This window comes from Vitis riparia, chromosome 8 (genome assembly GCF_004353265.1).
Source record: "Vitis riparia cultivar Riparia Gloire de Montpellier isolate 1030 chromosome 8, EGFV_Vit.rip_1.0, whole genome shotgun sequence".
Classification (NCBI taxonomy): domain Eukaryota; kingdom Viridiplantae; phylum Streptophyta; class Magnoliopsida; order Vitales; family Vitaceae; genus Vitis; species Vitis riparia.
This window is the reverse complement of record NC_048438.1, coordinates 20183789-20208622: the sequence shown is the minus strand read 5'-3', so window position 1 is coordinate 20208622 and position 24834 is coordinate 20183789. Positions and strand designations below refer to the sequence as shown.

At 35.2% G+C, this 24834-nt stretch overlaps 3 protein-coding genes across 4 annotated transcripts; 2 read left to right on the top strand and 1 right to left on the bottom strand.

Annotated features, from left to right (window-relative positions):
• The first annotated feature begins 7856 nt into the window (after window positions 1-7856).
• On the top strand, window positions 7857-12892 carry LOC117919834 (bZIP transcription factor TGA10). 2 transcript variants are annotated; one of them, XM_034837098.1, is made up of 11 exons: window positions 7857-8412; window positions 8523-8620; window positions 9240-9313; window positions 9417-9545; window positions 9645-9713; window positions 9845-9904; window positions 10010-10087; window positions 10193-10280; window positions 10389-10660; window positions 11285-11524; window positions 12488-12892. In XM_034837098.1, exons 1-11 carry the CDS (start codon window positions 8189-8191, stop codon window positions 12635-12637), a joined length of 1482 nt encoding a protein of 493 aa, XP_034692989.1. In that variant the 5' UTR covers window positions 7857-8188; the 3' UTR covers window positions 12638-12892. The 2 variants fall into 2 exon arrangements, with proteins under 2 accessions (XP_034692989.1, XP_034692990.1); XM_034837099.1 differs by lacking the exons at window positions 7857-8412; window positions 8523-8620 and adding an exon at window positions 8653-9147.
• A 3166-nt stretch (window positions 12893-16058) lies between these two features.
• On the top strand, window positions 16059-19673 carry LOC117920338 (60S ribosomal protein L6-1-like). Its single transcript, XM_034837798.1, has 4 exons — window positions 16059-16388; window positions 16530-16636; window positions 19019-19197; window positions 19305-19673. The coding sequence occupies exons 1-4, from the start codon at window positions 16135-16137 to the stop codon at window positions 19458-19460; spliced, it is 696 nt and encodes a 231-aa protein (XP_034693689.1). The 5' UTR covers window positions 16059-16134; the 3' UTR covers window positions 19461-19673.
• Window positions 19674-20281: 608 nt separating this feature from the next.
• Window positions 20282-23775, bottom strand: LOC117920337 (FT-interacting protein 1). Its single transcript, XM_034837797.1, has 2 exons — window positions 23150-23775; window positions 20282-23082 (listed from the first exon to the last, which is right to left on the bottom strand). The coding sequence occupies exon 2, from the start codon at window positions 22823-22825 to the stop codon at window positions 20441-20443; it is 2385 nt and encodes a 794-aa protein (XP_034693688.1). The 5' UTR covers window positions 22826-23082; window positions 23150-23775; the 3' UTR covers window positions 20282-20440.
• Window positions 23776-24834: the final 1059 nt, after the last annotated feature.

The window sequence follows — 24834 nt, the reverse complement described above, 5'->3', positions numbered from 1 at the left end:
AAAGCCAAGTATAGTTGAAAATTTAGAACGTCGGTTTTTTGTCCATGGGCCAAGTTCAGTCAATTCATGATATGCCATCTTGTCAAAGGAAGCTTAGTCCAAATGACCCTCACTAGTTTCTAAGTCTAAGCTTAAAAACCCATCATTTATGGGTAACCCTAGAATTTGGATTTTGGACTACATAGCTAAAGTCTATTTGGGATAGATAGAAACTAAAGCTAATTAGTCATAATTTTAAAGGATATTAATGTTATAAAAATTGTATTAAATACAAAATGTCTTTTTATGACAAAAGCATTTTTTAGAGCAAAAAGTCTTTTTAATAAAATTGGTCTAACAAGTATAAAAGTTTTCATTAATATTAAATTTAATATTTTTAAATATTTTATTTTTCTATACCTTTCAAATAATTTTTCAAAACTATTACTAAAAGGTAGGAAAAAAAAAGCCTCAAAAACCCTTGTTTTGATAATGGATTTGAGTTTTTTTAATCACTCATGCATTACTTAGACATTTTAAATTGCTTTTTTCTAAGTACTTATGTTATACACGAGCTTGTTTTATAGCAATAGTAATTAATCGTTGTTGTTTTTCGAAGACCCACCAAAGCACGAAAGGCAGGATCAGACATATCAAAGTGCTTTAAAATTCATAAGTTACCTAATTGCTTGATTTTTTTTCTTAAGCATACATGCGACACTTAAAAAACTCGAGAAGGCTAAACTTGAGGAGTTGTGGTCAAGAGGAAGCAAAAGAATGAAGAGGTTGAGGGGGGCAAGTGGGACATATGAATTGAATAGAAAGATGGAAGCAAGTGGAGAAGCCTAACAGAAAAGGGAGGCCCCCATTCAATGTGGTTTATAGACGAAACAGAAACCCTAGAAAAAGCTTGACAAAGGGATGAAGACTTGCTATATTTAGAAACTGAAAAAGGGCCATGGCCCCCACTTAGTGTTTTGGATTTGTTGATGGGTGTGGAATTATTATTATAAGGCCCATGTTACCCTCCCACAACCCCTACAACCAGAAGGACCCATCCTAGTCTAAAAACAAAGCCTAAAGCCTTTGCTAAATTTAGTAAAATCTTTTATCTCCTCCACTTCCATCCAACAACAAATTTAATATATACATTGATTTTAGAAGATGCCCATAAGATGAGATGAGATGCCCCACCAAACCCTTTTGCTCTTTTGGTGACTAAACCCTTGATTCCGTACATTATGTGAAATGGGTTTTTGGATGCCTTCTTCTCTTTCCTTCAAGTCTCAAGTCGTGTAGCATAACTGCACTTGACTTTTATGGTAAAAGGAGGCCCTCCTTGGGAACTTGGTTATGGCCTTATGGGACTTGACCATTTTGCTTTGAATTCAAAATGTCTACCCTTCCTTTCTTTTCATGAATCATGGTAGCTTGAGTAAGTTCAAGAGGAGAATTAAAATTTAGTCCCCCATTTTAATCCATATGTGACTAAGAAGGATGTGTTTGATGGTGATTGTAAAAAGAGTTTTTAATCTTTCTAATAATTAAAGGATAAAAAATTTTAAGTAATAAAAATGTTAAAAACGTTTCCTAAAACTACTATTAAATAGATTATAAATTTATATAATTTAAAAATAATTTTAGTATAAATAAATATAATCGGTATAGCAAATCAAAACTATATGTCTAAAATAGTCATGCATAAAAATACATAACTTTTGAATTTAATTTTAAAAAGGTAACAATTTTTTTTAAACTCATTTATTAAATAACTTAAGGTTATTTAATATAAAAGTCATAAAGATATTATAAATTATTTTTTAGAATAATTTTTTATTTTCCAAAATAAAAAACATAAAACATATTTGGCAACCAAAAACTATTTTTTGTTTTCTGTTTTTAAGAATAAAAAATATGATGTTTTTAGAAAACATCTTTTAATTGTTTTCTATTATTTTTATTTGTTTTTTAAAGACCGTTTTAAAAAATAATCATATAAACATGTAAAATGATTAAAAATGAAACACTAGATATCAAATTTATTTTTAAAAATATTAAAAAATAAGTTAAAAATATTTTAGACTTGCAAACAAACTTTTATTATACAAAAATCAAAAATCAAATTTTCAGAATTGTTTTGTAAAACAATTACTAATTAGACCTTTATTTTCCCCAAAAGCTTTATTTTGCTTTATGAAGTAAGTTATTCCATGTTTAATAAAGATTTCATAATATTATTGATTTTAATTTTAATTTGAACTTCTAATTAAAGCATAAAATAAAAAATTACTAAAATATGTGTTAAGAAATCATTCAATTTTTACAGTATCATGTCACAATTAAAAAATATATATATTTAAAAAAAAAAACTCTTATTGGAGCATCTTTATTTTTTTCCATAAAGCTCCTTTGTATTTTTATTTATTTATTCAAATCTTCTGTGTTTGATTCAAAGAAAATAGCAAAATAAAAATAAAATCAGATGTATATATATGTAAGTTGTGTATTGAATAAGTTGTGTTGAAGTGTTGGGCGTGGCAATATACTCAGCTAATTAATAAGATGCCCTTAGTTGACCAAATGCTATTTTCAAATAGTCAATTCAAGAATAATTGCCCAAAGCCTTTTATTGATCACATGGTACAAAATAATTAGTCAGAACAAAAACATTTCAATGTAGAGAGGGATTGATCCATTGAATACAGACACTAAACCCTAATAAAATATTAGGGTTTTTAGAAAGATTTATGCTGTCAAATACAAACCCTAATAAAATACCAGGGTTTTAATAGAGAAGAAGAGTGATTTATGAGGTTATTTATTATTATTATTATTTTACTTTAGTCATGTCTACTTTTGAAAGTGTCATATGTATATTTCCAAATTTGACTGCCCTTAAAAAATGATTTATTTTTAATTTTTATTTATTTTTATATATTTTAGTAGTAGTGCCATCTATGTGGGTTTGTAGTATTTTGAACAAGTTTTGCTATTTAAAGAGTCGCCAACAAGATTGGGTGACCTAATGAATTTTGTACCAACAAACCAAATTGAAGGTAGCAAATAAAAAAAATCACCAATCAGACATCATAAAGAATCTAGCAAGAGCAATAGACCATGGGGGAGTTAAAGGGCCAACATTAAGTGACTAAAAAATTGTAACTTTTATATTATCATGCTCAAATTTCATTATTGAATACAATTTTGACTTTCATATTGTAGGAATCAAGAGATTACCTACATCAACCAGCACATTAAATTTTCTAATGCATGTAGAGGGATATGGTACCGGAAAGACATTGTAGGCCTGCATCCATTTCCTTGAATGAGTAAAGCATTAGATGTTATGAGACATAAATAAATTTAATCTTTATATATATTAAAAAGGTAATTAATATATATATTTATATATACACAAGAATCTATTATGATACCATTTATAATGATTTGCAGTTAACTTTGGGCCTAAAAGGACATTCACAACTATAAATTCGTTAATAAAATTAAGAGAAGTTTATATATATATATTAATCATTATTGATCGAGAATTGTTTCTGATAACATTTATAATGATTTGTAGTTCACTTTGGGCTTAAAAGGACACTCGCAACTTTAAAATGTATCAATAAAATTAAGAGGAATTTATATATATTATATATCTGATATATATCGAATTAAGAGGAGTTTATAGCAATTAATGGTGGTTGATGATTGATTTTAATACAAATTATAATGATTTGTAGTTTACTTTGGGCCTAAAAAGATACTCATAACTTTAAAACTCGTCAATAAGATTAAGAACCCATTTGATAATAATTTTAAGAAAAGTTTTCAACATTTTAAAAATTTATCATTGAAGTATTAAAAATATTAAAAATGTTTTTTACAATCACTACTAAATACACTTTAAGAAAAATTTATGCATATATCTTATATGGGATATCACATTAGAATATAAAACAATAAATACTTATTCATTATCGATCACCCTTCCTTTGAACCTGAACTGGTCGAGAGAGATGAACTCGCACCATATTTTAGAACATTCAAGTTGAAACCCCCAACTAAATGGAATTCTAGAACTTAAACAACACAGTTAAAATCTCCATGACTAGTTCAAGGGAAGGTCACCAATAATTGATAGGTCATTCCCATCTCCCCTATCTGTCTCTTGACCCCTCATTCCACTAATCCGTTGTTACTTATTCATTCCGATGTGGGATATTACATTTGAGCATAAACAATAGATATTTATTCGTTTACTTGATTTCAATAAATAAGTCGGGCTTAGATTCACATAAGAATAGGTAACAAAAATGTTATACTTGGACTATTCAACTAGACTACTCACATTTTTATTCAAGGGTTGCAGATCAAACCATAATTTCTAAATTAGGGTTCTAGTTGACATTAATATATTGTTGCTTTTCGCTATAGAAATATGGACTCAGCCAATGGGAGGAGTTGGTGGAAACCCAAGGTAGAGCATGCTTAGAATGGCATTAAGAAGGCCTAAATCATATAATTATTAAAATATTTTACTTTTGTGGATGTGTTCTGATATACCTAATCCAAATAGTTTGTTTCTTTCCTAATTAAATATTTTGCCTCCTAGAGTGGGAGGTTGAAGCCAGGCTCAGGTCCAAGAGGAACAAAAACAAAACATATACATTAATTAATCAAACTCAAATCCTACTTTCCAATGTCCTCCATTTATTTATTCATAATCTAGACAATAAAAAACTTCTTTGATCACGACAGTTGAAATAAGAAAAATTCTTCTAACCACCTTGTGTTCAAATATGCACAAAGCAATGGTGATGAGACTACCCAAAAAAATAAAAATAAAATATTGTATTAATTTTTTAATTTTTTTTTCATTTACTAAACAAAACAAAAAAATTCTAGTCAATGGAAATAATATATGCATTTATATACACAATTAATACAAGATTCATGTATTATTACAAGTTGAATAAAGTTTCTTGGAGGATTGCCATATACAATAATAGTAATAAGGTTTTGGTAGGTGAAACGCACACTTGACTTGGAAAATCCCCACATTGACGCAGTAGAAGAAAATGCAGTAAATTCTATGGAAGGGGGTGATATTTTCTTGGGAAAATTGATGGCATTATGTTGTTTAGCATTATCTCTATTTTGACTAGTGATTTCCATTTGGGCCATAGAGTCTTGAGGTTAATTGTTTTTAATGGGGGGGAGGTTTCTAAATGAAGACAAATGGATCACCCAAAAATGGAGGAAAAAAAAAGAGGAAAGGATGAAGAAGATGACTTTTGATGAAGAAAATTATTAGTAAATAAAATTGTGTTTGGAAGGTGGGAAAAAGTGCTGCAAGACAAACTGAGAAAAACAAGGAGAATAATATATGCTTCCTGGTCAGTATAATCAGAGGAAGATCTTTTTAGAACTCCAAAATCTAATTTATGACTCTTACTAATACATATACCCCTTTGCTTGGCCTTTTCCCTTTTTCCTTGGATTGTGTTCAAATTTTATTTCTCTTTGATACTGGTAAAAGAAACTATGCTGAATAAAGCAACTTTTTCAAAAGCAATAGCGATGGAAATTGATTTCCTTTTCTTGTTCTTCTCACTAGATTTCTTGCAATGGGATCTCCTTTGAGCAACTCTAGAAAGATCGCTTTCCCTAGAAACCCACCATTTATTTCACCATGAAAGTGACTTCATGATTTCATCTATCCTCACCAATCATAAGCTGCAATTCTATGGATTTGATTTATTTGCTATTCTAATTCTAATTAATTATTGTTTAATAGCATGATATGGATTTTAAGCTCAAATCCAATAAATTAAAACTTTTTAAAAAACTTGTAATTCAACATGCCATCAAAGCCTGACTTAGAGGGGTGTCATGGGTTCGGTATCTTCTTTTCCTAATTTACAATTTTATGGTATTTTTTCACATGTTGGTATGAGATTAAGTGTAAAGAAGGGTATTTAGAAATATATGCTTAATTTTTTAAGAAAACTAGCAGTTTAGTAATTATAAATCATAACAAATAATATTATTATTATTATTATTTTTGCTTTTATATTTCTATTGAAAGTTGAAGTTGAAGTTAAAATTATAAATTTTAAAGGATTATATTAATAATATAAAATATTTATTAAATATAAAATAGTTTATTACACAACTAAAAATAGACTTTGTATAATAAATAACTTCAATAAATAGACCTTCAACAGTAAACAATATTTTCTTAAATTTATACTAAATTTTAAAAAGTATAAATTATTTTAAATAAAATTAACTAAATAAATATAGAAACTTTTATTAAACTTCAAAAAAAGTGTTTAATTTCCTAAAATTCCATTCAATTTGAGTATGCATTTATTCTTTTTAGTAGATGATTTTTAGGCTTTGCAAATTTTATAATATTTTATAAAACAGAGGATATGAAATGATTTTAATATGTAAATTTTTATTTTTAATTATTCTTTATATTTATATAATTATATTTTAAAATAGTATTAAAAAATAAGTGAAAGTAGTTGATATGAAAACAACATGGTTTTCTATTTTTAAAAATAAAAAATTATTTTTTAATTTTTAATTATCAAATATGTTTTTTTATTATTTTATTTTAGATAATAAAAATTTATTTTCCAAAATAATTATCATAGAAACATTATAATATATATATATGTATAATATGGAAAGGGTAATAGCAGAATGGAGGTGTGCCCAAATAACAACTCACATATTTTATGAATATTTTTTGACATCATTTTCTTTGCTGTTAGCAGAGTCGTTGTTTTTTCAGAGTAGTTGAAAACAAAAACTAATGAATTTAAAAATCACAGGGCTGGGAGGGGGTGGTCCAGTGGGACCCACTTGAAACCCCCGAGTATCAGAGAGCTCGGAGCTCGCAGCCGTATGCTACTCGTAATTAGTCACTAATTACTCGAGGCTATGGGTCCCACTGCCTCAACGCCTTCATATAAGGACAGAACTTCTCGCTGACACGTGTCTTCAGTCAACTTTCTTCTGCCGACAGCTGCCCGTGTAACAATGTCAAAATTTTAATTGACGATTATACCCCACACGGTCCACCCACTGAATCCACCATTTATTTTTATAATTTTCTTTAGTAAAATATATAAAGATATTAAAATGTGGAACAATATTTTCTCTTACACCATATTTTCTACAGTAAAAAATATCTATTAAAATAAATAAATAATTTGATATAATTATTATTGGACGGGAAACCAAATTAGTCTTCATAATAATTAAAATAAAGGATTTTATTGAAACCTGTTAACCGAAAAAGATTTTTTCTAATATTATTATTATTATTATTATTATTTAGGGTAACAAGTAAAAGGAGAACAACAAAAAAAACAAAATCACCAACTAAGAACTGTTTTATTACAAGTCCTTATCATGCAAGCAACATTTCTTAAATGAAGTACAAATTATTTACCAAATTCAAATATGTATGCTATTAAATATTCACTAAATATTTTAATTTAATTGGATTCAGTCCAATATGATCATACAATTTGAATAATCAATGTAATTAGAGTCTAACCTAGGACAAATTGACTGAGATGAATGACATTTTTACGTGTGATTTCAATTTGTAAATGACTAAACTATCCTCCTTGGTTAAAGTGTTATACACCCGCATCAAAACCAAGCCACCGCCATCAAATACGTGCAGGTTTAATTTGCATGAAGAGAAAAAGGGAGGATGAAAATCCAATTTCCAAATGAAAGGAGGGCATTTCGGTAATTGAAGGTTGAGAAGGTTGGACAAGGAAGCCATAGGCGGTTTCCATAGAATCTCAACCCGGGGTGGTTCCATTTTTGTCAATTCCAAAAGCGGTTTGTCTGAATGGAGCGGTTTTAGAAAGAGAGGAAGAGAGAGAGAGGGAGGGAGTTGAAGCAGATATCTTGAGACCGCTTTATCTGAAAATTTGGTTTGGAGAAAGTCGTCCGGTTGTGTGAAGAGAGAGAGAAAGAGAAAAGATGGAGAAAGAGAGAGCTTGAAAAAGCTTTGTCGTTTGTTTCATTTGCATTGAATTCTATTCTCCCTTTTCCTCCCTCATTTTTATCTTCTTATTATCAAACCCCATAACCGACTCCCTCTCTCTATCTCTATCTCTTTATCTCTAGAAATGATCTGCACTGGACACACCTCAAGGCAGTTTCACCATTAATGAGGTTCTCAAGAGCTGCTGCTGAGGAAGAAATAGAAGCAAAGCTTCTTGTGAGTCCTTTCATGGCGACAGCTAATAAACCCACCAACCACACGAGCCACCTAGAATTACAGCATCAACAACAGCAGCAGCAACAGCAGCACCAGCAAGTGTTGGATCATCATCAGATGTCTTACGGAATGATGCAATCATCGTCATCATCAGCTATGCCTGGAAACTTCTTGTATTAATTTTATACACAACAAGCCTGAATGTTTGAAAAAAAAAAAATTGGTTTTTAATTTTGTGGTTTAAATTTTAATTTCCTGTGTTGAATTTTTTTGGTGTCATCAGAAGCAAAGACCCTGGAGCTTATGATTTAGGAGAATTGGATCAAGCCCTTTTTCTCTATCTCGATGGGCATGATCCTTCAGCTATACAAGAGCAAAGACGTGAGCGCCTCTCTCTCTATCGTTCTTTCTTTTTTTTTTTTTTCTCTTGGTTTTAAAATTCTGAGACATGAGAGATTATAAGGGATTTTCTTCTTTGATTAACTTTCTGCTCCTGTCTGGGAGATTCTCTTTGGAAAGGGTTGTTTGGGTCACAGGAAAAGCATGTTCAACAGATTAAATCTGCTTGTACTTTCTTTGACCGGATCCTTGCAGAAAGAAGAGGGGAGGAAAGAAGAAAATCCAAATTCCAAGAAAAATTGTTTTTCCTCTCTTCCGAAATCCTTCTTTATTTCTTGTTATTTGGGATTTAGACCATGACATGTAACAAACCAAAGATCATCAAGAATTTGTTGAGAGTTATGTATGTACTGAAAAGGGTACGAAGATGGGATCAGTTTTTTCAGCTTTCTTTTTCTTCTATTTTCTTCTTTCTTTTTTCTGTTTTGGCTGGCAGAGAGCTACAAATGCATGATGATTCCAAGACTTTCATTCACAGCTCTCCTCACTTGGCTTCTCCTTTAATCATTGTGTCTCTCTCCTCCTTGTCTCTCTCTCTTTCATGAGCTTAGTTTCACCTTTCAGGGCAATTAATGCTTTCAAAATTTCTTCTTTTTTCCAGATAACTCAGATATCAGACCTCCAACCCTAAACATTTTCCCCTCTCAGCCTATGCACGTAGAACCACCAATAAAGGTATGTAACTGTTATCACACATACTTCTTTTCTTGCCCTTGAGTTCTCAGCTTTTTTTTTTAAGGTAAAAATGAAAAATATGGGTTTGTTTTGTACTTCTCAGGCGAGTCTAGGGTTGGTTTCTCCATCAACCAGCGGTTCAAAGAGACCATCAGAGCCATCTATGGAGTTGGCCAACCCAAAAAATGATGCTAATGTTTCTGGGCCTGATCAACCTGCCAAGGCTGTCAAGGTAGGATAGATTATTTTAATTCGGGTTTTTGTTTTTGTTTTTGTTTTTTTTTCCTCTTTTCTAAATATTTGAATGTTGTTGCTTGGAATATTATGACAGCGCGAAGGAAACCGCAAAGGTCCAACATCGAGTTCAGAGCAGGAAGGACCCAAAACGCCAGACCCTAAGGTGGCGGTTACTTGTCTAGCTCCATTTCCACAGCAATTTCTTTACATCCATCTATTTGCATCTTCTTCAACAATGTTAAGTGCTTTTCTTTCTTTCTTTCTCTCTCTCTTTTTTTTTTCCTCTCTAAGTAGACACTGAGAAGACTTGCTCAGAATAGAGAGGCAGCCCGGAAAAGCAGGCTAAGAAAAAAGGTAAATCCAGATAAAATTAGCTAGTCATCATTATTCTTTCTATCCAAAGTCCAAACAGCAGAAAATCATGATCTGGGTTCCATTTGTACTTTTATTCTACTGCAGGCTTATGTTCAGCAGCTAGAGTCCAGCAGGATCAAGCTCACACAGCTGGAACAAGAACTACAAAGAGCTAGAGCTCAAGTGAGATTCTTGGACAACAAAAGCCTACAAACAACCATTTTTTTTTCCATCAGATTTTCAGCATGAAAAACATGTATAAACTCATAGGTTGGATTCTCTTTTTAGGGCCTAATTTTCACTGGTGGAGGACTTTTAGGAGGAGGAGGAGGAGGAGACCAGAATGCTCCTGTGGCTGTGACCAACTTGAGCTCAGGTACATTTCCAAAGCTAATTGATTAAGCTCTTTGTTATATTTGAATCTATTGAAGAGATATATAAATGGATTTCCTCGGCTAATCCCTTTGAACGTCGTTCCTTATAGATGCCGCCGTCTTTGACATGGAATACGGTAGATGGCTTGAGGAGCACCACCGCCTCATGTGCGATCTTCGAGCAGCAGTACAAGAGCATTTACCCGAGAACGAGCTTCGCCTCTTCGTGGACAACTGCATAGCACACTTCGATGGGATGATGAACCTCAAGAGCATGGTCGCCAAGTCCGATGTCTTTCATCTTGTTTCGGGCATGTGGAAGACTCCGGCCGAACGTTGCTTCATGTGGATGGGTGGTTTCCGCCCATCAGAGGTCATCAAGGTACTCTAACCCTCAACACATTACCAATATTTATATTTGCCCTTAAGCACCCAAGCCCTAGTTATGAAAAAATAAAACCCTAGCTCCAAAACACCCAACTCCATATATTTATTCAGTTTAGAACTTTAGAGTGAGCCCCTAACTGTTTACGTGATTGAAAAAGAAAAGGATAATTTAGATGAGATGTAGAAGAATGATGAGATACTCCACAAGGTATATAAGACGCTTATTGCATGGAGTCACGGACCAACTTGTCGTGCCCTTTCAAGAAGATCCCTCAAAGAATATTGATGAATGACGTACGTGAGATATACCAAGAAGTTTTCCATTATAAGTTCGGGTTAGATCATATTCTCATCCATTCTATAAAGCCTATCTCTCTTACGACTACTGTCTAGAGCATGTGTGTTCAGAGTGCACTTTCCATGTCTTGTCTCTCTTGATTTCGTTTTTCTCATTCTCAGTCCTTCCTTTGGTTGGTAGTAAATAAATAAACCCTAACTCGGATTCTATGGGTGTGGAAAAACAAAATTCAAATGTAATTTCTTTTTCTTTTATTTTTTTCCTCCATGAATTTGAGATGTGTAATGGTTTTTATGTGCGGTAAACGTGTGGTGGTGTTAGATCATTCTGAACCAAATTGAGCCCTTAACGGAGCAACAGATCTTGGGGATATGTGGATTACAGCAGTCGACCCAGGAGGCGGAAGAAGCTCTCTCTCAAGGGCTTGAAGCTCTGAATCAGTCTCTCTCAGACACCATAGCTTCAGACTCACTGAGCGCGCCTCCTAACATGGCGAACTACATGGGTCAGATGGCTATTGCCATGAACAAACTCTCTACTCTTGAAGGATTTGTTAGACAGGTATGTAATTTCAATACTATTTTTCAGAGTTGGTGTGTGTATAATATATCAAGGCGAGACAACTGGATTGGGAACCTACTCCAATCCTTAGATTCATGAACCACTCCAATTCTAGGTGACCGATGGTTACTGGGTATCCACCTATACCCAAGCACCACTTACATTTTATACATAAATTCTTGATCAACAAACCAAATTTGATGTAGTCCTGAATTAGTGTCAAGAAATTTCCTATAAATTTAGAGTACCATGAATTTTTTATAGCACCTGTTGTATTTTGATATTTCAGAAAAGAAAAAAAAAAGTGCTCAAGTCGTTTTCTAAATCTGCTGGTTGACGGTGATTGAGGCTTAGGTGAGTGACTCAAGCCCATTGTTAAGGGCAGATAGGATGAGAAAATCACCAGCATGAGATTCACCTGATGTGCTAGATCTGTGCACGTGGCAGCACCACACAGCTATGAATCTCTTTCGCCTATGCCCATGCCATGTGATGTCATGGTCGCAACCGTTTGACTTGAAAGGTCTATGAGTCCCAGACCTTGATGATCATACAAGGTTTACCTCGTGTTCCAAATCTTGAGCTTAACTCACTGAGTTTTGAGTTGACTCGGGAGAAAATGACAGTACTAGATGAAGTTCTAGATCGATACATTTCACATGGGCTACAATGAGAGTTTTTCCTATCAAATTTCTAGTAAAAAAAAACAAACTTAGGGTTTGGTAAAACCCTGCCCAACACGTAAAATACACGTACACGTCCACGTCCTTGTCTGGTTTCCTTGTATTCCCCTAGTGCATTTGACAATGGAAACATGTCATAAAGTCATAGGATGGTGATTGATTTGTAGTCGATGTATCATTCATGTTAAAATGTACCCTATGAAAATAATAGTATATGAATGAGCTCTGATTTTCTTTTTCCTTTTAATTTCTGGTAAATAAATGAATGAAAATCTTACAGGCGGACAATCTGAGGCACCAGACTATTCACAGGCTGCAGCAAGTCCTGACCACCCGACAAGCGGCAAGGTGTCTGCTGGCCATGGCGGAGTATTTCCACCGCCTCCGAGCTCTCAGTTCTCTCTGGATGGCTCGCCCTCGGCAGGAATGAGAAAATGAAAAACCCTAGTTTGATCTTCATATGTTTAGAGTAGTACTCTTTTCCTTTAGTACTAGCAACTCCTTTAATGTATCTTTTACTTTGCTTCCACAGAGGGATGATGTATAGATAGACAAATAAAATAGATGAAAATCAAAACAGTAGGAGTAATCTAACTCTCTTTGTTTTCTCCTCGGGTATTTCTACCCTCTTGATTTTCTTCATGGGTTAAGGAATTTAAGGCACTAATGATTGATTCTGCAGCCATATTTGACTGAGATTGATTGAAGGAAGAGGTTAAGCTTGTTTAATTCTCTATGGCATTGGGCGCACGAGGGAGAAGGAGAGGGAGAGGGAGAGAAGGACAAACTCTATTGTTTTTGTTTGAGTCAAATGCCCATGTGGCTGTGATGTTGTTGCATGGAAACTGCCCATGACTCTTAAAAGAAAGTTGACGGCACACCTTTTCTATTCCCATATGCCCAAAGATGACCTCAAATGCCACTCTTAAATGATTTTGAATATTCAAAAATATATTTTATGTCATTTTCAAAATTTAATTGTCGATTCTTTGGACTATTCAATGATTAAAATCTTTGGGTTTTCAACTTTCGAGATGCCTTCCACCACGCACCAATATATTTCTTTAAAAAAAAGGATGTGAAGCTTGTGTGGCAAGAGAAGAGGGATGGACCCTTGATTAAAATTTTTGAAAAACTGCCCGAAATTGACCAATTGATGTGAATTATTTACACGTAGATGGAGAAACAAATAAAATAAAATGTAGAAAAAAAAAAGGGGGTAGGTGATACACGCATAGATATGTTTGTATAAAATGGTTGAATGAATAAAGTCTAGAGTTTTTTTTAAAAAAAGAAAAAGTGATTGGTCTGTTTCACCATATTTTTTCAAATTTATTTTTAAAATTTATTTTTTATTTTTTAATTTAAAAATAATTATAAAAAATAAGTTTAAGAAAACATTATTTAACGAACACATATTTTTATTTTATTTTTTAAACTAATAAAAATAATATTTATTTATTTTTTTAAAAATATCTTATATTTTACTTTGTTTTTTTTTTAAAACAATAACAAAACAATATTAGAAATTTTTAAAAATAGAAAACTGTATTTAAAGCACATGGTCAAATGTACTCTAAGTTAATTACCGACAAAAAAAAAACACAAATTATATATAATATAATATATGATAGAGAAATTTCAATATTTTCCCATAAAATTAATGGGGAGATGGGAGTGGTGATAGTCATATACACACATGTGACATAGGTGTTGATTGTCGCTAGAAAAACCTAACACTAGTCTTTTACTATAGAGGCAAGGTTTAAATAGTCTAAGAAAAGCTTTGAATTTTTCTATCACCTTTCATTAGCATTTGATTGACTAATTTATTTTTTACTTTTTTCATCAAGCTATATAGTTTATTTGCTTTGAGTTTTTTTTTTTTTTCTTTTTTAATAGCTCTATTAAGATCCAATAGCTTGGACGACTAAAGGAAAAATAATAGAGTGGTAGAGGTTGACATTTCATATTAGGTAAGACGGTTGGGTTTTGGTACATTAAGCTCCTAAATTATGGATAAAATAATCATTCATTATTTAAGAAATGATAACTTAACAGAAGCTGTGATATTAGTAAAACACAGACTTATAGGGTCCATACAAGTTTAGTTCTTCTATTTAATTCATACCAGAGGCTGTGTGATTGTTGCCTTGTGGAAACAAAGATCATATTCTCAAGTATGCAACATAGAGATCAAAGATAAATATTGGGTTGGGCCCAGGGCCTCTTAGACAGGATGTTACCTCTTGCTTGGCTCGGCCCAATTATGAAGCATACCATACTGAGTCGTTTGGGGTTGCCACGATATTGGGCTAGATTGGCCTGATACACCATCCATCCCCTGAAAGGTCCAGGCCCTAGCTTAAGTTGGGCCTCGACTCTTGTTTAGGATTTTTCCATGATGCGGCTGGTGGTAGGGTATCGAGAAACAATCTTTGGTTACATGGAGAAGGTAGGTTTTGGATGGATCACCCCATTCCGATGTTCCTTTTATGGTAAAAGGAATTTCTTATATGCGACTTAGGTTAAGGTCGGGATGGGGTGAGACAAGGCAACTAGACATAATCCTTATTTTCACCTTGTCTTGCTTTAGATTTGTTGTATTGTTTCAAGTGAAGTTAGGTGGTTTGAGTTGAGTCCTTGGTGTATTGATTTTTTTTGTTCTTTAATAAGTTTAAAATGAAAGATAAAAATCTAAAAGTGAAAAAAAAAAAAAAAATCACAAATTGAATTTATTAGCAACTAAATTTATGCAAAACCTAATACATCATTCAAAGAGGGGTGATAGAAACAATACCATTGACGACCATGATATCCATTTCGATCATTAGCGGCTGGGTTGCGGCATAAACGACCATAACTTCACACTAGAGTTGCATTTAGTGTGAAGTTATATTATCTTCATATGATTCCTTTTGGGGGATGATGTTTTTTCTGTTAGTATCATTGTCGTAGTTTCTTATGATGAGAACTTTCATTTTCCTTGTATTAAAAATGATATTTTTATAATAATTAATTTTTGTAACTTTTGAATGTTGCAATTAGAAATTTCTAAATTTTTAAAAAGGTAATGATACAATCTGACATTTACATGTTAATGACGGAGAAAACGAAGATAAATATAATAAAAAAATGTTATAATGAGATTTAAGGTTATAAAGATGACAAAATGTCATGGATTGTTACTAAACTCAAACTAGTTCAACTTAAGTTTCAAAAAAATTTCACTATCCAACCTATCCACGGTTCAAACCTACTCATAATCAGGTTACTATGGAAATTTTCAAGTTATTGAAATTGGTAATAGTATAGTAATATTGAGAAGTAATATGATCCCATTTAAATTTAATGATTTTTCATCTAAATGACACAAATTTGAGTGAAATGTTGAGATTTCCATTAATCAGATGTTAATTTCATAGCTATAATAACTGGGCCAATAATTGTCAATTAGCTCATTTTAATAGTGAAGTCAAAATATTTTGGAAAAGGGCAAAAGTATATTTAATAATTAATAATAATATTTTTAATTATTAAAATAAGATGACTCATTTACATCAACGCTAGGTTCACAAACACTTCTCCAAATTGTCAATGAATTTAGCCTCAGCCCAATGGGCTTTCTTTGAGCAAACCAAATGGGTGGGCTGAGTCCATGGACAATGACTAAACGATAAGGAGACCAAGGGCGTCGATGATATTTCAGAAACTCAAAATATTTTGATATATATACTACACATATATCAGGGGTGTGATTGATATTTTAGAAAGCTTAAAGAGTGTAATCGACATTTTTAGAACTCTCGTTGGATATTTTTTATATTTGTCCTTCCTCTTAAGGCGTCTAGGGTTTACAAAACGCCTCTCGTAGAGTCTCCTTAACAGTGCCGTAGTTGCTGAGACAGAGGCTTGAGAGCCGCAGCGATGGCACCAAGGAAAACCCCAAGAACAAGCCGAAACCCGGATCTGATTCGCGGCGTCGGCAAGTTCTCTAGATCGAAAATGTACCACAAGCGTGGTCTCTGGGCCATCAAGGCTAAAAACGGCGGTGTTTTCCCTTGCCACGAGAAGAAGCCGGTGGCTCCAGCTCCATTGGAGAAGCTGCCAAAGTTCTACCCGGCCGATGATGTCAAGAAGCCATTGATCAATAAGCACAAAGCCAAGCCGACCAAACTCAGGTTCTAATTATGGTGTTTTTTTTTTTTTTTTTCTTGTTTTCAGATCTTTCGATTATTTTCTCGAAATATGTTTTTGTGGTTTTGGTTTTGTTTGTTTCCTTTTTTTTTTATTTGGTGTTTATGTCTTTTGGTGAATATTAGGGCAAGTATTACACCTGGAACGGTGTTGATTATCTTGGCTGGGAGGTTTAAAGGGAAGAGAGTTGTTTTTCTGAAACAACTCTCATCCGGGTTGCTTCTGATTACCGGTAAGTTATTTTTTTTTCCCAATGTTTTAGGCCAATTGCGATTGAATTGGAAATTATTTTGAATATTTTGCTTTTATTTTGATGTTATGTAGTATGATTTTTTCGTTTGGTGTTGTTCTTTATAGTGTTGAAAATGGAACACGGGTACAATGAACCAGATGTCTGAATTTGGTTTTGGATTAATTGAAAGAATGTGAATTAAGTGTCATAGGTTTTAGTGCAAAGGATTCATGTTGTACCGAAATCATTTCAACTATCAGCGCCGTGCCTTCACGGCAAAAAAAGACTGTTATTTCCGGGGAAAAAGAAGAACATAACGGATGGTCCTGAAAATAATGTCCTGTGAACTATTTGGCTGTGGGACTAGAGAAACAAATTGTTACAAAAGGTGTATGGAGATTTTACAGAAAATGATTTTTGTCAAAATAATCTGAAAATGAGTTATTATGCCTGTTATTAAGGCATCATGTCGTCACACTTGCTTTGTGAAATTCAATGGACAAGTATAAGCCGTAGTGTTTAATGGCATATTTTATTAGATGATGTCAGAGTCTGGCTTCAGTACAAGCCTTTTAAGAAGCTGGTTTAGGGTGATACCGTGATAGATTTTTATTTATTTTTGAAATGCTATGCCCATTGTCTGATTTTTACTGGACACTCTAAATGGCTGACGTGGTTAGGATTAATGGGAAATTGATGGTAATTTTGTTTTAAAATCGAGGAAGGAATGAGGGCGCACCCAGCAGTAGATGATTCTTATAATTTCCTCTGGTATCCCCAGCAATGCCCCAAAATTTGAGTTAATTGTTTAGCATGTTTAATTTTGTGTGTCACATGTTGGTTCTGCTGACATATCCGTTTTTGGGAAAGGCTACTAGGATAATCCTTCAAGAGAGTTCTTGCATGCTGTTCAAAAAATTGAAATTTATCATGTGTCTGTTGATATTTATGCCAAATCATGATGAGGGGCTCAGCATTTTAGTTCATTTTAAAGTTTCAGACTAAAATTGGTGGAAGTGGTGCATGTAAACTGCCTTTATAGCTTTCACATTCTTTATCTTCAAATTTTTGCAGTTTTGCTGGCATGACAGGATAATCGTTGTTTGTGTGCACTCTCAATATGCTGCACATTTCAATCTTTAATGCACTTATTGACATTATAATTTGTCCAAAACACTGTCATAGTTTTAAAAGGTGCAGCATACCTAAGACGCAAAAGTCTCTTATAGCGTAGGTGCAAGGCGGAACACAAGGTGTGCGTCTCAATAAAGTGAAACTTGACCTAGGATGCATATCGATTTTATAAAATATGATCCAAAATTTAATCCAATCAATAGGAAATTTGAGATTCCAAACATTTGAAAGAAGCATTCAACAAAAAAGTAATCCAATTATATAAATTTCAATATGCAACTAGAAATTTCAAGTTTAAAAAGGAAAAGTAGAGTAATGAGGTGCACCTCTTCAATAAGCCGCATGCCTTGGCAAACAAGGCACCATAACTAGGAAGTGGTTGTGCCTTGGGTCTAGGTGCACTTAGCTATGTACTGTGTTCATCTTTGTAAAGAGCCCAATCCAAACAACAATGCTGACCATCCATATACAACTGACTTGCTGACATGCTACTTTGTCTAGAACACTATCATGCAGAATAAAAGAAAGTTAATGATGCTCCTTGAAGTTTTGAAATACGGATATTCATTTGTTGTCATAGAAAGCAAACACTCTTGAAGAGGTCACTGTCTTTGCGGATTTTATACCCTTTCAAGTCTTTATTAATAATCTTGGAGAGTCCTCTTGGGAAAGTACTCTCTGTTATTAGCAAACTAAAATTGGCTAGATGAGCCTTGTTGTGCCCATGGTATAAAACCAACATGTACTGCTAGTTATAATAATATTTTTTGGCGTGTCTTATATGATTGGTGTGTGTAGATATATACACATATTCCACAAATTCTTTAATTCTTTTGAAGACACTCTGGATCACTCATTTACAATTTTTGTTGACATAAATATACTTCATGTTATGTGCTATAATGTTTATGAATGACCTCTGTGATACAGGAAGTTAACAACTTTCATTTTTAGAGAAAGAATAGTTGTGGAAGAGGAGGGTTTGCAATATATAATGCTCTCTAATTTGAGTTTTTCCTTGCTTTTGCAGTGGAATCTTTGTTCTGGTTGTCCCTTTATAGAAGAAAATTTCTAGCAAAACCTTCTGATATATTTGCCTTGTGAAAAAACATGCTTACTGTATGGATGTATTAGTAATGATTTTGATTGGTGTCATTGCGTGTTACCCTCTTCAACCTGTAGGCTTTGCTCTCATCCCGTTTGGTTTTATATCAATTTCTTTAATGCTGATTTTTTGAGTCATAACAGGGCCATTCAAGATTAATGGTGTTCCTCTAAGGCGTGTAAATCAAGCTTATGTGATTGCAACTTCCACAAAGGTTGACATTTCCAAGGTCAATGTGGAGAAGTTTGATGACAAGTACTTTGCCAAGGAAGTACAAAAGAAGAAGAAGGGAGAGGGAGAGTTTTTTGAGGCAGAGAAGGAGGTGAGTCTTATGCTTTGTTCACATATATTTATCTCCACTGGAAGATTTATAGTTTTCTTTGGCTTGTTGAACCCAATTTTGATTTTCTACCTCCTGACAAACTGTAGGAAAAGAAGGATCTCCCGCAGGAGAAGAAAGATGACCAGAAGGCTGTTGATGCTTCATTGATTGCATCCATTGAGGGAGTTCCCGAGTTGAAGGTATACCTGGCTGCAAGATTTTCTCTCAAGTCAGGCATGAAACCTCATGAGCTTGTCTTCTAAAGGAACTTCTCAGTTACTAGGATACATGCTCTGCTCTGGAATTTGTTTGATTTAGAATATCGGGGATTGTATTTCAGATTTTGTTCGGCAGAACCCAAATTTTGTGGTAATCCTAGTTTGCATGTCCGTGACTGTATTTCAGATTTTACTGGGCCGGACCCCCAAATTTTGTGTTACTAGTTTTCAGTTATGTGAGGAATTTATCTTTTTCCATTTTAGCTGTCTCATGATTCAATTGTCAAATGGTGTTATTACACCTTATCTTGCATTTTGTTTTAACAATTCCAAACAGTGGGACAAAGCAGTGGTCCTACTTCAATGGTGGTATGGCATATTAATTTGCCCAACACCTTCACTTTACTACTGGAAATTCCAGATCCAATTCGGAACTTAAATTACCCAGCTTGTCTGTCATACTACACCTACATTGCAGCCTGAGAAATGTGTTTTCTATTGGGTCTGGTTGATCTTCTACACTTTTAAGTGCTATTCTTGGAGCGATCTACCCTCTCCTCATCTGTAGGGTTCTATAACCCTTATTTGGATGTATTCTATACCTTTCCTTCATCAAATAGTAAAAGGAAAGAGAGGGCAGTTGAAGATGTTACATTTCAACCCAACCGACAAAACTTCGCCATCCAGCATTTTTGTGGAGACTGTTAATTTGTTCAGGTCTTTGGCCATTTTCTATCTACATGTAAGACATTTCTTCCTTTCTCATCATGTGTATATACATACACTCACATACATGCCTAAGTTCTGCAATGTTTCCCTTCATTTAATTGCATCCTCTTTTTTATGTTAGGTTTGGAGGAAAGAAATGTCACACAAGGGAACTTAAGATCTGAGTTGATTCTTGCCCTTTTTCTATTGAACAAACAAAAGAACAGACATGTTAATGGAAACACAGTGAAAGGATGAGGTACAAAATTAGAATTGACGTTAAAACAGTGAGAAACAGCTTGGTTGTGTTCCATTTTTCAGAGCATGCTATCACTGCGAGCAGGCAGCCTCCTGAAGAAATTGCTGGGAACAGAAGGCATTTTGCTTCGAAACCTTGGATGCCGCAGCCAAAACAGGCCTGCTACCAAAGCCAATATTTTAAAGGGTGTCACATAAAGAGCCACAGCTGCAATGAGGCAGAAAACTATGTAGAGGCTCGTAGCTCTTGGGTCTCTCCAGCTGAGCAAGGACTGAAATCTCTCCCCCTGTGTTGCCATGTCTCCCACCACAGTTTGAATCCTTCCAGCCACACTTCTAAGCCTGTCATATCTCATCATCACTACATCTTGAGGCTTAGACGTAGGGAAAGTGTCAAACTCTTCATCTAGTTCATCTCGGTGAACTGCTTCTGCCCATGAAAGCTTAGTATCCATGTGAGGAGGATGCCTCGGCCTGAACCGGTAGTTCCATATCCCGATTAGAAACATGTAAAGGAAGATGGTTGGGAGTATCAATTCTGGGTAGCAGATCAATATGAAAAACAGGACGTGAACTAGAACTGAAGTGACGGGGTTCTTCCATTGACAGACTTCACCAAGCCACCTGCTCATAGAGATCATACCAGAAAACAGAGACACAATTCTGAAGAAGTTAGCTTTGCTTCTTCTCATGCTCCACATGTGGGAATCCACATCCAGCATGTACTCCACAACCTCTTTCCGTAACGGTGGCTCAGCGCGGCCAAGTCTCGCTGCCACAATGCTCATGGCCTGGTATCTCAAGCTATCTAGTTGGTTCACAGTGAAAGGATGTAGATAATGCATCTTTGGCAGTAAGGGGTGTCCATAGAGATATATCATGTTTGCCAGAGAAAGGCAAGTGAATCGAACAGCTAGTTGGAGTTCCCCCATCTTCTTCACACCAGATGGGTGTAGAACAAGAAGCGGGTAAGCATGAGTATATATCCGATCCGTTTCTAGGGTTGATAGACGAATTCTCACCTTTCCAATCCTCGAGTCTTTTCCAGCTCCGCCGCCACCACCGGGTTTCTCATTCCCACCCAAGTGGCAGTTATCAAAAACTCCCAGTGTTATCACTGTACAAGGGTCATAGACTTCCCATGTGTATTGCTCATTCCATTTTGGAGTGGAGCTCTCGAGTATTGTTCTTGTTCTTACCCATTTCTGCCCATACTTAGCCACACAATAAGCATCTGTGGTTCCTCGGCCATCCCTGGTCTTCATTGGGAGAAGCCCTTGTGCACTTAAGATGCCCACTTCCAGGATCCCAATTGGCTGCTTCCATAGCTGCCGAGCTGTGGGCCGTTGGTCGCTTATGTACATGGTTGATTCATCAAGTACATGATAAGCTCCCTCAAGGCAGACTCTGAGATGAACCCTGCTTGAGAACTTAAGCTCATGCCTCTTGTCTCCCTCTAAAGCTCCGAATCCAAATTTTTCAAGGTTGAACCATCGAGAATGAACCGGCCGATGATCCATGCGCCGCTCAAAGATGTTGAGTGGCAAGCTTATCCTGCCCATAACTTCATCTTTTGAAGGGCCCATCTTATTTTCAATTGTCATTACCAACATTTCTTCAAAAGGCTCGGCTGCTACAAAGAGTAGATCTTCGTTCCAGAATGGGCTGGTGGTTCGGGTTGGGCATGTCTTGGTTTTAAGTACCTGGTTTCCAACTTGAGCCTTCACAAAAACCTGTGGTAGTTGGCTTTTGTCCTGTGATTCTACGTCTTGAGCTTCAATCACATTGACCCTGAGATACCAGAGCTTTGGTGATACATAAACTTTTGATCGGATATTGAAAACACCCTCTCCATGTACTGTAGCTGCATCTGAATGCCATGCCTCTGGAAAAGCTTCATCAGCTTGGGTTCCCATCCAAACTGCAAGCATGACCTCCCCTTTCACCTTGCTGTCCCCACGCCTATCCTCTAATCTGTACCACTGAGGTGCCAGCGGGCTATCTGGTGGAACTCTGGTTGGAACTTCGTTCATGTCAAACACCACCTTCCCAAGATAATCATCTCTCGACACCATATCTCTTTCTCTGACATAAACCTCAAGAACTGAAGATTGAATCTTGTCTTTAGAGAATGCGAAGACCTGGTGCCATTCCGGGTTTGTTTTCTTCTCAAAGTACATTGTTTTTCCTTTATAATTCCCCAGCTTCACTTCTACATATGGGTCACACCCTCCAGTTACAGCGTTTGTGGGAAGATCTTTGGCTTTTACCACTCGTACATACAGATAATACATCTGTTCAACAAGATCGTAAGTGCTTGTAACTCTGTCGCTGCTGATCCACCCGCCTCCACCACGTACTCCTCCATGCGGCCATCGCTCCCCGAGCTGGGGGTGTGTGTCCTTCAACTTATAGTCCTCTTGGTGGTTGGAAGAGGCTTGCATGTTTTTGAGATTGAAGGAACCTCTTCTGGGCGTCAAACAAAATTCCTGCTTCTGTATGAATGTTCAATTGTAACGGCTTCTGCTTCTACAGCTTCGTTAATCGCCTCTTGTGTCTTTAGCAGAAGTGGTCGGGATGGTAGACATATGTTTCAGCCACTGGAACTCTAGCAGTTGAAGTACCAGTTGCTGCTGCTGCAAGTTAGGACACCGAGCATAGCTGCTTGGGCAGCTGAAGTCTTGGAAGTAGCTAGTTTAATCTGAGGAAGATTGGTATCATCAGTAAAAATAGGAAGAGAGAGAGAGATCGTTTCAAGCCAATCTCACCTTATACCCAGTAGAGCAAAACCCTCTGTTCTGATTGTATGATCCATAAACCACACCTTTACTCTATCTGAGCCATGAATTCTTATCTTCCTGCAAAGGTAGGACGGGAGAATGATTTCTCCTCATCACATGCAGTTCTCGATCTCTCTGTTCTTGAGAATTTGATCCTTGGGTATAAAACTGTGAGTATCTCTGATTTTTCAAATTTTTTTTCCTTCAAAAATTGCTGTCAGCATCCACCTCCACCAGCTTCATAAAATCTCTCCTGTTGCTTTCTTGAGAAACACAAAGCTCTCTTACCTGTAACAGAGGTGGCAAAATTCTGAAATAGAAAAATACATGGAGAATATATGAGCCTTTTAAGTGAGAAGCCATAGTGTGTAGTCACTGAAAAGTGGGCTGGGCTGGAGGCTTGGTAGTGAAAGTATTTGCTTCCTCTAGACGCATTGAACTGAGCCGGGACATTAGTATTAGTGGGAAAGCATAGGAAAAAGCAAGTGGGTTAGGTCCTTAAATTCCACATTTTTGCAAAAGATGATTGATGCCCCACTCTGGATGACAAAGATAGGCTTTCTTGGATTTTGAAACTGGGTGATGATCTATGGCATGTTGGCTTTCCTAGATTCTTTCCTACTTTACTGGCTTTCTTGCCTTGTCAAACCCTGCATTGCTCTATTCTCATTCCCTCAAAATCTTCAGTGAAGAACTAATATAGCATTTGAAGCTGGGAGTATTCCAATTTTATTGATCTGCATACCCCCCTTGTTGGATTTTGTTTTCTTTTTGTTTTTGCTTTCTTTATTCAGCACCACAGCCAACGTGAAGAAAGCACCTGGGTGGCCCAAGGTGGACTCTCTTCTCTTTTCTTTTCTTCTCTCTGTTTTTTTTTCTCTCAGCAGCAGAGCAAAGCAAATGTGAGGAGAAGCATGTGAAACAGAAAAAAGAAATTGAAAAAGCTAAAGCAATCCAGTGTATGACTTAAAGAAAAGCAAAAGCAAAATAGAAAAGCTTAAGGGCATGCAGCCTTGCACATAATTCATAAAGATGCTTTTGTCCTTTATTCTCCATCTTTATTCTCCTTTATTACAAATTTCCTATTGTCATTACTCCTTCACCCAACTTTAAATTCTCTCCTTTAGATGCTTATTCCCTCTTGCATTATAGATTGAAGTAGGTGGTGGAGTCCCTCCCATGTATAACTTGATCATTTTGTCGTTGAATTATTGAAAATATGGATCAAATCTGTTTGAATAGATGGTTATATGTCCAGCAACTTGATGCTTGCAACACCTCTTTCTTCAATTTATTGGATTCCTTTCAGTAGCTGTTTCTTAATGGCCAAGTTCCTTTTGTTTTTTTGGGGTACGGAGGAGCATCTTTGGCTTTTTAGAATACTGTTAATACTGGTGGTTAAAAAGATCCAATGGCTTTCAGTGAGGGTATTGAAACACAACCCACACAGAATCTTAGCCATGAAAAGATGTCTGCATGAGCAGTATAGTTAAACAAAACCATGATTAGATTCATAATTCATTGGTCAGAAGTTCACAAAAATTTGCTTAATCTTCAGAGTTGTAAAGGCAGATATCTGTGTATCAATTGCTGAATCATTTGAGGTGATTAGAGATCATATGATTATATGATATACCCTTTGCTTTTCAAGCTTTGTTTGTCAGTCTAAAGTT

What these genes read in the sequence shown, in the direction of transcription:
- LOC117920338 (XM_034837798.1), top strand. Translation starts at nt 16,135, where the DNA reads ATGGCACCAAGGAAAACCCCAAGAACAAGCCGAAACCCGGATCTGATT. An exon ending in GCCAAGCCGACCAAACTCAG is followed by an intron (nt 16,389 to 16,529) that starts GTTCTAATTATG and finishes GGTGAATATTAG; the next exon opens with GGCAAGTATTACACCTGGAA. An exon ending in TTTTTGAGGCAGAGAAGGAG is followed by an intron (nt 19,198 to 19,304) that starts GTGAGTCTTATG and finishes GACAAACTGTAG; the next exon opens with GAAAAGAAGGATCTCCCGCA.
- LOC117919834 (XM_034837098.1), top strand. Translation starts at nt 8,189, where the DNA reads ATGAGGTTCTCAAGAGCTGCTGCTGAGGAAGAAATAGAAGCAAAGCTT. An exon ending in GCTATGCCTGGAAACTTCTT is followed by an intron (nt 8,413 to 8,522) that starts GTATTAATTTTA and finishes TGGTGTCATCAG; the next exon opens with AAGCAAAGACCCTGGAGCTT. An exon ending in ACGTAGAACCACCAATAAAG is followed by an intron (nt 9,314 to 9,416) that starts GTATGTAACTGT and finishes TGTACTTCTCAG; the next exon opens with GCGAGTCTAGGGTTGGTTTC.
- LOC117920337 (XM_034837797.1), bottom strand. Translation starts at nt 22,825, where the DNA reads ATGCAAGCCTCTTCCAACCACCAAGAGGACTATAAGTTGAAGGACACA.